Genomic DNA, 12,255 nt, shown 5'->3' with positions numbered 1-12,255 from the left:
TGGTGGAAGGCCTTGCTTGGAGTGCTGAACTAGCCCAGGGAATAAAAGGGATAACAACAGGACCTGAAATTTTTTCAGGTTAGGAGATGGCATCTGGTATGCCAGCTGACATTTAATTAACTGCTTTCAAAAATCCAAAGAAAACAAGGTTGGGGGTTGGGAGCGAGGCTTACTCTACCTTACAGCAAAGTGAGCTACCAGAATTTTGAAAGGCTGTATAAAGGAAAGACCGAGAGTATTAAGGACCCAGTACTGGCAGCTTCCCTGTGTCTGGCATCATGCTGAGTGCTTTCCATTTGTCACATTTAAGCCTCACGGTTCAAAGAGGTGGATATATTACAACTATTTTCTTTTGAAGTAGAAAATGGAAGTTTAAAGAGGTAAAGTACTTCTCGTAGGGTAACTAGTTACACAGCCAGAATTTGAACCAAGGTCTGATGGCAAAATCCATGTTCCTCCTCCTAGTCACCAAGAGTGAATATGAAAGTCAGATGAGGATTGGCAAGTCGAAACTGTAATGTGTTTTGAACATACGGGGTGGGTACATTGGGTATATTGGGCATGGGTGTATTATTTGTCTCTCTAATTTTTTGTGTTTGTTTGGAATATTTCATCATGTAAGAATGACTCTCTAGATACTTCATTGTTCTTGCCTTAGATAATAATAAAAAGATATATGCTTGTGGGAGAATGCCAACTTTTTTTTTCCCTAATGGAAATCCAGATAATGTGGGTCTTTGAGCACATCTGACTCTACAGCAGGATGAAATGGGGGCCCTCTTCTCAAGAGCCATAGCTTCAGGAACCGTGGACACGGAAGCAGGCATACAAGGCGGGCCCAGCACACAGCCGTTTTGTGCCAGAGGGGTGTGTGCTTCTTGCAGACTTCACAGACAGAGGAAAACAAGGTGGATGGCCATGCCTACATCCTAAAAAAACAGTTTTGAGGGTTTAGAGGAAAGAAACAAGAAATTGCTTTTCCTCTTGAATCTTAGCTCTACTCTTTCCAGTAAAAATTGATTGTGACCAAACGTACGTGAATATCAAGTTTAGCAATCCTGCCTCGGGGAAAGGGGGCGTTTTGGATGCAGAAACCCTCTCTAAGTTGATGGATGCTTGGCCAAGACACCTGCAAGTAACTGTACTCTCAGTATCTTCCAGAAGTCACTCACCTGCTATGATTACTAAATATGTGGGCTTTCCTTCATAGACTCCAAGCAAGGAATGGAAAACATGGTTTCTTCACTAGAGAACATTAGAACACCTTCTTTCAGAAAATATATCTCTAATTTTAAAGGAGATATTGAAAGGGAAAAACCAAACCAAAACAAATATGCACTCCATCTTCCTAACTGGATTGTTGCTGATGTCCTTTTCAGAGAAAAATATAAAATGTATAAAAAGTATAAAATGATTTTTGAGTATTAAAAAGCACAATTTGAACAATAGATACAAATTTCAAATGAAATAAATTATGAAGAATATTGGGGACAATAAAATAGCAAAAGACAGAAGAATTACAAAGAAAAAGAAATTACCAAGAAAAGTGAAGCCGGATAGGTAGGGAAAAAGTGAATGTTGAAAAACACTGGAAAGTGCACTTAAATTATCCTAATGATAGATTTCTAAGGATAGTTTCAATGCTTATTAACTTAAACCAAATAATGCCTAACAGGGTATATAACACAACACTATCCTGGTAATTGAAGGTATAAAACTCAGTCCATTTGAATATTTTCTAGGACTTCCATAACAGAATATCACAAATTAGGTAGCTTAATGCAAAAGAAGTTTATTCTCTCACAGTTCAGGAGGCCAGAAGTTGGAAATCAAGGTGTCAGTAGGGCTAACTTCTTTTTGAGGGCTCAGAGGGGAATGTGTTCCATGTCTCTCTCCTGGATTCTGGTGGTTGTCAGCAATCCTTGGTGTTACTTGACTCCAATCTTTGCCTCCATCATCACATGGCCTTCTTCCTGTTGGTCTCTGTCTCTATGTCCAAATTTCCTTCTTCTCACAAGGACATCAGGCATATGGGATCTGTTGCTGTTCATTCGCTCAGTTGTGTCCAACTCTTTGCAACCCCATGGACCGCAGCCCACCAGGCTTCCTATCCTTCACTATCTCCTGGAGTTTGCTCAAACTCATGTCCATTGAGTCAATGATGTCATCCCCAACCATCTCATCTTCTGTCGCCCCCTTCTCCTCCTGCCCTCAGTTTTTCCCAGCATCAGGGTCTTTTCCAATGAGTCGGCTCTTCGCATCAGGTGGCCAAAGGACTGGAGTTTCAGCTTCAGCATCAGTCCCTCCAGTGAATATTCAGGGTTGATTTCCTTTAGGATTGACTGATTTGATCTCCTTGCTGTTCGAGTCTTCTCCAGCACCACAGTTCAAAAGCACCAGTTCTTTTGACTCTCAGCTTTCTTTATGGTCCAACTTTCATATCCATACATGACTACTGGAAAAACCATAACTTTGGCTATATGGGCCTTTGTCAGCAAAGTGATGTCTCAGCTTTTAAATACACTGTCTAGGTTTGTCATAGCTTTTAGGGCCCAGTATGACCTCATCTTAATGTTATGACATCTGCAAAGAGACTATTTCCAAAGAAGACTGAATTCCCAGATTCCTGTGGTTTGGACTACACCATGTCTTTTGAGGGGACACAGGTCAATTCAGAACTGAATTTGTCATTCTTCACTCTTCCTCCTAGATAACTTTTTTCTACAATACAATTATGTCAGTGTGGTCTCCATCTCCTTAGTTGTCATTTTTTCACTCCTTCCTGTTAAAGCCAAGCTCCTCAAAGCAGTTTATAACTCAATTTTCCACACACCACTCCTCAAATCTCAGTAGCGAGCCCCACTCCCCCTCAGCCTGTCTGTACCAGACTCTTTGACTTGGTTTGTTCTTCTTATTCCATTTTCAGGGCTCCCACTTGGAGGGAAGGTCAGGCAGGACCTCCTGGATTCATCCTTATCATACCACCTAGCCACCTACTTAATGTATTAGATTGGATCTGTGCGCTAGCCTGTCTTTCCCACTAGAGTCTAAACTCCTTGAGGGCAGGGACTGTACCTTCTGCAGCCTTATGGCCTCAGCACCTAGCAGAGTTCAACACAAATCTGGTGCACAGTACATGCCTGAATGAATGAACGGTTGTCTGCACAGGATCATTTAGACTAACGAATACATCCACAGAGCACAGTACACACCTGAATGAATGAATGGTTGTCTGCACAGGATCATTTAGACTAACGAATACATCCACCACAGAACCATGTGCTCTCATAGTCTTCAGTTCCTTGAAATCTTAAGACACAACTAGATTATATTAGTGAAGTCGCTCAGTCATGTCTGACTCTTTGCGACCCCGTGGACTGTGGTCTGCCAGGCTCCTCCATCCATGAGATTTTCCAGGCAAGAATACTGGGGTGGGTTGCCATTTCCTTCTCCAGGAGATCTTCCCGACCCAGGGATTGAACCTGGGTCTCCTGCACTGTAGGCAGACACTTTACCATCTGAGCCACCAGGGAAGTCCTTATAATATGGCAGGGGATTATCTTCAGTTTTTATCATGTCTCCCTGAGTCCCAGCACAAAGTAGTCACTCATTAATTAATTGATACTAAAGGGAAATCCTGATGCTGGGAAAGACTGAAGGCAGGAGGTGAAGGGGACGACAGAAGACAAGATGGTTGGATGGCATCACTGACTCAACGGACATGAGTTTGCACAAACTCCAGAAGATAGTGAAGGACAGGGAAGCCTGGCGTGCTGCAGCCTATGAGGTCACAAAGAGTCAGACATGACTGCACAACTGAACACCAACAATAAAGGAGAAATTAGGGCTTCCCGGGTGGCATTAGTGGAAAAGAATCCACCTGCCAATGCAGGAGATGCAAGACATGTGGGTTTGATCCCTGGGTTGGGAAGATCCCCCAGAGTAGGAAGTGGCAACCCACTCCAGTATTCTTGCCTGGAAGATTCTATGGACAGAGGAGCCTGGTGAGGTACAGTCCATAGGGTCACAAAGAGTTGGACATGACTGAGTGACTGAGCACACAATGAGAAATTAGCTTCTGGGGGGTGGGTAAGAACTAACCTTCATTGAGCAATTGTTCATTGCCAGATAGGGCACCCCACTCCAGTACTCTTGCCTGGAAAATCCCGTGGACGGAGGAGCCTGGAAGGCTGCAGTCCATGGGGTCGCTAAGGGTTGGACACGACTGAGCAACTTCACTTTCACTTTTCACTTGCATGCATTGGAGAAGGAAATGGCAACCCACTCCAGTGTTCTTGCCTGGAGAATCCCAGGAACGGGGGAGCCTGGTGGGCTGCCATCTATGGGGTCACACAGGGTCGGACACGACTGACGTGACTTAGTAGTAGCAGTAGTAGTAGTAGATACTGCTAAGTGCATATAAATGTCACCTCAATTAATACTACCACTTCTTATTTATTTGGAGATTTTACAGCATAACAAATTGTAAACCCTTTTCTAATGAAGCCATTTAAAAATAGAATGTCAAATACTAAATTAGCTAGCATATTACTTTACATGTAACAAAAATAACATATATGCATTATATGTCAGAATACTTTTGTATACAAATGCAGGTGTCAGTAATCTATCTTAAGTCTCAATAAACATCAGGATTCCCTGGAATCAGTTTTAGTATTTTAGGTTTGGGGATTTTTTTTTTTTTTTGAGCAGTTCTAACTACTTGTATGGATTAATATTTCTTGATTTTAATTCTTTCTTAGAGGTGTTCCAAAGAAAATATACTTTTTCTTAAAAAAATAAAGAGAATAAAACTTACCCTACCTTGCAATTATCATATAATAGGTCCATATAATGTAATTATAATTAGATAATAATAATATATAGTATGTAATATAATGTAATTACCATATAATAGGATCTGCTAGCCTCTTTTAAAAATTTAAGACCCATTATGGAGTCTCAAATGATTTCTCTCCCTATATCTTGAAACATTTTGCTAGTTCATCATCCTAAAACAATTACCAACCAATTATGCATCAATTATTCCCAAGTATGCTTTAAAAAGACTAAAGTAATAGAAAAAAATAGAAGATGATGGAATAGCTTAGAACTACACGCTGTCCAGCGATGACTGAAATGTTTTATTCTGTGTTGTTCACTACAGGAGTACTAGCCACACATGGCTACAAAGAATGTGATATGTGACCAAGGCAACTGAAGACATGAATGTTTATTGTTTGAATTTTAATTAATTTAAATAGCTATATGAACCTAAGGGCTCCTGTACTGAACACTGCAGGCTTAGAACGATTCATTAAAGAAAATAGCTTGTCACTACTGCCTCACTCTTCATATTTTATTGTGCTGCCTAAAGTGTTGCATCATCTTTATGAAAGGTTTAGCAGAAGACTGGAAACACCATCTTTGTGGTTTGTTTTTAATATTCATTGAATAGAGCGGAGAATTCAGAATGTTTCATTCTCGCCTCTGATGACAAAGAGAAGGAAATCGATGGTTGGAGAGGTTTCCCAGGCATTAAAAAAATCAGAAAAGAATGCTCAGAGTCAGAGCTCAGCACTCAAGACCCTGAAGATGCAGATGAAATTCAATTGATCATGAAAGTGAAACCTCAGACCATGAGTTTTCAGATGATGATATCCTACATTAATTCTTTCAAGCTAAAATGTCTATGAGGGACCAACATATTTCTAAGGACAAAAAGAAAATATGGTATTCCCATGCATTTGGTCATCAAGGGTAAGGACTTCATCAAACAATACTTGGGCTTTCCTGGTGGCTCGGACGGTAAAGAATCTGCCTGCAATGCAGGAGGCCCAGGTTCGACCCCTGGGTCAGGAAGATCCCCTAGAGAAAGGAATGGCAACCCACTCTACTATTCTTGCTGGAGAATTTCATGGACAGAAGAGCCTGGTGGGCTACAGCCCACAGGGTTGCAAAGAGTCAGACATGACTGAGCAATTAACACACACAAACGATATTTTGCAATAAGAACCTGGACCATCCTGAGGGGAGTTTAGGGGAGAATGGATACAAGTGTAGGTATGGCTGAGTCCCTTTGCTACTCACCTGACATTACTACAACATCGTTAATCAACTATACCCCAGTACAAAATAAAAGGCTTCAAAAAAAACCTAGACCATCCCATTTTGCTAAATGAACATGGGACAGTCTTTTTTCACCTTTTATAATGTCTGTATATCAAAATTCACTCTATATACAGTATGTACATGAGCAAATGCTGATGGCGGGTATGTATACAATGGTGATTGGAAGGGAAAAGAAGAAAAATATTGACTGGATTGATATTTTTAAAAGTTCCATTGGACCCAATAGTAAATGGTGATGACTATTTTTCTGGTGTACTGAGAGTTAAAGCTTGTTTATCGTATTAGTTAAAATGCCAGAGAACTTATATATAATAAAAGGGTAAACCTCCAGAAACAAGGTCGAAAAAATTACTGTCTTTATATTAAATTAGTCATCTTGGAATGGTTAGAAGTGAACCCTGGAGCTACAGACACAGTCCTGGGCTGGAGTCACAAGTCCAAGACTTGGTGCATCCCTCCGGCAAGTTTTTCAGCCTCCCTAAGATCCAGTTCCCTCATCTGCAAAATAAGGATTAAATAACTACTTCTTCTCCAGAGCTTTTTAAAGATTTTTTTTCTAATGTGGACTGTTTAAGTCTTTTCTTGAATTTGTTACAATATTGGTTCCGTTTTATGCTTTGGTTTTGTGGCCACAAGGCATGTGGAATCTTAGCTCCCAATCAGGGATCGAACCCACAACCCCTGCATTGGAAGGTGAAGTCTTAACCACTGAACCTCCAGGGAAGTCCCCTCTCTAGATTTCTTTCTAATGTGTAATATTTTATTTACTGATTGATTCTTGGTTGTGCTGAGTCTCTTTGCTGTAAGGTTTTTTCTAGTTGTGGCAAGTGGGCGCTACTCTCTAGGTGCAGTGTGAGGGCTCCTCATTGCTGTGGCTTCTCCTGTTGCAGAGCACGGCTCTAGGACACACAGGCTATGGTAGCTGCGGCACGTGGGCTCAGGAGTTGTGGTTCCAGGCTCGAGAGCACAGGCTCAGTAGTTGCGGCACACAGGCTTAGCTGCTCTGCAGCATATGGGATCTTCCCAACCCAGGGATCAAACCTGCGTCTCCTGCATTGGCAGGTGGATTCTTTACCATGGAGCCACCAAGGAAGCCTGTAAGTTTTACAGAGACTAAACTTCCATGCAAAGTGCTTAGCCGAGTGCTTGGCACATAAGAAATGACAGACATCAGTGATGGATAGAGATTTTATTTTTCTTGAGTTGCTTAGATCAGCTCTCCTTATCTATCCGACTTGGGAACCCAACATATGTGAAATAACATCTGTCCTTTTTGCTACCTCCAGAATTTATCATTGCCAATGCCAGCAGCTCACAACACCTTTGGCGGGGTTGGTGGGGTGGAGGTGGTGGCATTCCCCCAGCCCCACCCAGTTTTTAGACTGAGCAAGCATCACTTCAATGAACTCAAATTTATACAAAAAATAAGGAAATGAGTTAAAAAAACCTCCTAAAAATCTCACCATCCGGACTGAACATCTTATTCTCCCAGGTTTCTCTCTGTGTACACACGACGTATGCAAACAAGTTTAAGATGTGGGATCACACTGCACTGTTGTGTCACACCTGATTTTGTACTCAAAAGTATCTTTCTAGTTCATTCAACAGAAACCTCCCTGTTCAGTCTCAGTAGGGCTCTAACCTTCAACCACTAAATTCTGTGTACACACAAAGCGGTCGTAAAAAGCAGTCGACAAAAGAAAACATTAACATCTGCCTTTGAATAATGACTTAGATCAAAAACTGGGAGGTTAAAGTGGATTTGAAAAACAAGTAAAAGTCAGAGGCATTTGGTTCTTTTCTATGAAAAAACTGGAGAGAATGAAGCCCTGGGCCCTGGATGAGCCATGTGGCACACACCCCAATTCCTAAATGGTAATTACTTGTGGAATGCGAAACTTGTGGAACTGAACTTGCAATAAAATGAGAACTCGCCTGTAAACCTCAGTCCATTTTCAGGGTTTCAAAATCCTACTTTATCTAGATCACACCTCTTTTAGTCTTGGCATCAAAAAGTTATTTCTGAGTGCTAAACAAATATGAAAACTGTGCATCTGGACTCAGTTGTGCTTCCTACTGCCAGACTGGGGGTTCACTCTGGAGGCCACACGTGTGTGAGTCCTTATTCCCTGATACCACCATGTCCCTGAATATACCAGTGGTCTGCAGACTTAAATAACCAAGGCCTCACCTCGGGGGACACTCAAGGGACCCTTATCTGAAACTCTGACCTCATCACTTCTGGGGTTCATTTCCACTCTGCCAGAGGTAATAAGCACGGATGAAAAGATGTTAATGTACCAATATTATTTTTACTCATTTTTATTATTTTGGCTACTGCTTAGAAAGTGAAGAGGGTTTTTGCTACTCCACTCCTAGATAATGAAAATACAGTTATAGTGAAAGAATCTGTATTATATAATCTCTGCTGTATTACCTATAATCTCTGCTGGCTGAAAGAAATCATACTCCCAATTTTAAAACTTGAGTGGAGTTTATAAAACTGGATTTATTCTGAAAGTGACCTAAAATGATCTGATATGACTTGTGCATCATGGTTAAGTCTTAGTTGGGAGTGGCAGAAGAGAGAGGGGTGAAGATTAGTAGGAAGTGGAGAATGCAGAGCCAGGGAAAGCCCTTTGGGATCAAGGGGCGAGAGCCCAGCAAATACAGAATCCAGGCACCACCAGACTAGCAAAGAAGTAGGTAAGATGGCCAACTTGGCAAGAGCAAGGCCCCTAGACAGGCTAAAGGAATAGTTCCAGGTGAGTCACCAAGGACTGAGCTCCAGAAGGTAAGTTTATGGAAAGTGGGCCTGTGTCTTCTGACCAAGTAAAATCCTGTTTATCAGACCTGGAACCCAAAGTAATGGCCTGACATGCCACTAACAGCTAATAGACCCCACATGCTGAGTCACCTAGCCCCTTTCCCTGCAGAGCAGAGGGAGCTGGGGGTGGGGAAGGCTCACTTGGCCCAACTTAGGAGAGAAACACAGTTAGGGGTGAAGGAACCTAGCAGGCTGTCCACACCATCCTTCCCCACTCCCACTTATTTTCCCTCCGGGATAGGTTATTGACCAAAGAAAATATGTTTTCACCACAAGAAAGGTTACAATGGTGAGTCATCATTATTAATTAATAGCCTTTACGCAAGAAGCCATGCCATTCTCTCTAGGCTATTGGCAGTAAAAAATAACACAGAAAGTGTCCAGGGAACCGATTTTCTTGATATTCATGGTTTTAGAGCAGTGGATCTCAAACGTGGTCCCAAGACGTGCAGTATTCACCATCGCTCAGGAGCTGGTTAAAGATGCAAATTCTCCCATCCCACCCTGGACCTACTGCATCAGACACTTAGGGGTATGGGCCTGGAAATCCGTGTTTGAACAAGCCTCCAGGAAATCCTGATGCAAGCTAAAGTTTGAGAATACTGGCCGAGTGGAAAGAACCTGGGATGGGAGCCAGGAGACCTAATTCAGATTCCAGCTCTGGATCCCGTGGTCCAGTTCAGTGAAAATTAATGAATAGTCAGGATGCGCCTCTCCGTGCATCGAGGCTAAACCCAAGGATGTGAGGATACTGAGATGAGCTAGATGCACTCCTTATCCTAGATGGTGTCTAATCCTCTATATTCCTTTGTTTCTCCAGGGTAGGAATGGCCTTGTCGTTGTTCTTGTTTTGTTTCCTATCTGTATTCCTAGTGCCTGCAGCATCACAGGCATTCAGTATATATGCAGTGGACCAAGTGATACACCACTCACCACTGCGATAAATTTCACTGTACCATTCATCAATAATCTTAATGCTATTCTAGTCTAGTTAACACTAGCTACCGTTTATTTAACATTTATCGCATGCTAGGTGCTGAGGGCTTGTCATATATCAACTCGTTCAGTCTTTTTAGATGCCCTTACTGTGGGTCATATTTTTAACCCACTTTGCACATCAAAAAAATTGAGGCTTGACATATCAAGTTATCTGTTCAATGTCATATGCTGATAGCAGTAGAACTCTATCTAGAGTTCTACCAACTCTAGAAATACCTTATTCCAAAGCTCGTGGTCTTAAACATGGTAGAGTTCTTCTTTAGATCCCATAAATTCAAAAACCAGTTTTATAGTACATTTCCAGCCTCTAAGGTGAGTGCTTGATTTTCTCACTATGTCCTTACAACTGCACTTTGGTGATATCACCTTAAGTGGTCAAAGAGCATCTATATTTTTCTCCTTTTTCAGTAGATTAATATTTGGTTTTCATTGAGGTTAAGAAAGTAGATAGTTGTGGGGAACTACACTTCACTGGATAGTTCTGACCCTTACAAATCATGCCAATATTGCTTCTAAGAGCAGAAGTGGTTGTGCCAGCCACTCCAGGCCAGGCTTGAAAGGACACTGGCGGAGAAGGCTGGCCCCAGGGGACTGAACCCTGAGTGGAGTAGCCCAGGTAAGCCAGGCCAAGGAGGAAGGGGCAGACATGAGTCGGGCCCAAGGCCTGACGGCATGAGGGGGCTGGGTTGTGGACACCCACATCATGGGCCAGCAAGGATACAGAGGCAAAGGAGGCAGCAACCAGGAGAAGCAGCCAGAAGTCCTAACTCAGCCCTGAGGCTCCCCTGCCTGGGAGAGCCACAGCTACTGATGAAATAAACATTGCCTCCTGCTCCCTCAGGGGACACTCAAGGGACCTTTATCTGGAACCCTGGCCTCATCGATTCTGGGATTCATTTCCATCCTGCTAGAAGTAAGAAACAAGGGTGAAAATATGTTAACATACCAACATTATTTTTACCCATTTTTATATTCTTTGCATGCTTCCTTTTTCTACTCACTGTTAATCAAAGATGAACTTGACACCCGTACCTACTATCTTCTTATGAACAACTCTGGGCCAAGAGGGATGTGGTTGGGTTGTTGGAGGCTATAGGTACTGAGAGAAGGAAAAGGGGCTTTAATAGCATAAGCAAAGATCTTACCTTACTAGGAGGTGGTCCATGGTCATCCAAGTAAGTGGAATTTCCTAGGAAAAAAAAAAAGAAGAAAAAGTTGATGACTTAATAGTTTTCAACCCAAAAGTCATGGAAAATAAGTATTTTAGTTATATTTCTATTCAGACAACAGTACAAAAGGAAAATGGGTAATTAATCTCCAGTTTGGTGATACTTTGCTGATACGACCAGGCTTGGTTAATAGCTTCAGCAGCTACAAACATTCTACCAACCACGGTGTGTATGCACACAGACATGGACCATTATTCCCCACCCAATATCTGCTAGGTTTACTTTAGGCCAGTGGTTCTCCAGCTTCAACACGTATCAGAATTACCTGCAGAGGCTGCTAACACTCAGACTGCCTGAACCCACTCTCAGAGTTCTGATGCGCATGCGCATGCTAAGTCGCTTTAGTCGTGTACAACTCTTTGTGACCCTGTGGACTGTAGCCCGCCAGGCTCCTCTGTCCATGGGATTCTCCAGCCAAGAATACTGGAGTGGGTTGCCATGCCCTCCTCCAGGGGATCTTCCCAACCGAGGGATCAAACCCATGTCTCTTATGTCTCCTGCATTAGCAGGCAGGTTCTGTACCACTAGCACCACAGTAGTTCTGAGAATCTGCATTGCTACCAAGCTCCCACGTGATGCTGCGGGTCCGGAAACCACACTTGGAGAACCGCTGCATTGTTTCTCTACTTTGTCTCGATTATCAATTTCCCTTCATCTTTTCAGTCTAGCTTGCTTCCGAAGCTTGATTTGTCTTCGCTAATAGCCACTTAGTGGTATGTGTGTGTTTTCAGAGTGTGTGGTTATTGTTTCCTGAGGGATAAAGACTCAGGGGGTTTCTGATAGGAACTAAAGCTTACTGAATTCCTTCTGGGTAGCAAGTACTCTACTAAGTGTTTTAAAGGTATTTGTTCACTTAATTCAAACATCAGAGGTGGGTTAGAATGATCCTCAATTACTGAGAAGAGAACGGAGGCCTGGAGAAACCCAGTAACTTGCTCACAGACCCACAGCTGTTAAGCTGCAGATAGGAAGGGAGACTGGTTTTTCCAGAAGGTGCTTGGCACCTGCTCTTCTGAAAAGCCCACCTGGAGTGTTGCTGTCTCCTGCTTTTGCACAGCCTGGGCACCA

The 12,255-nt window shown here is 42.5% G+C and overlaps 1 protein-coding gene across 3 annotated transcripts in view; it reads right to left on the bottom strand.

Moving 5' to 3' along the window:
- UST (uronyl 2-sulfotransferase) overlaps positions 1 to 12,255 on the bottom strand; it is a 317,131-nt gene that overhangs the window by 170,652 nt on the left and 134,224 nt on the right. For all 3 annotated transcript variants that reach the window (XM_024996759.2, NM_001206827.1, NM_001206826.1), the window contains 1 exon segment: positions 11,104 to 11,147. In XM_024996759.2, the coding sequence (XP_024852527.1) occupies positions 11,104 to 11,147 (44 nt within the window).

This window comes from Bos taurus, chromosome 9, assembly GCF_002263795.3.
Source record: "Bos taurus isolate L1 Dominette 01449 registration number 42190680 breed Hereford chromosome 9, ARS-UCD2.0, whole genome shotgun sequence".
NCBI classification, from domain to species: Eukaryota; Metazoa; Chordata; class Mammalia; order Artiodactyla; family Bovidae; genus Bos; species Bos taurus.
This window is presented reverse-complemented; position numbering and strand designations above follow the sequence as displayed.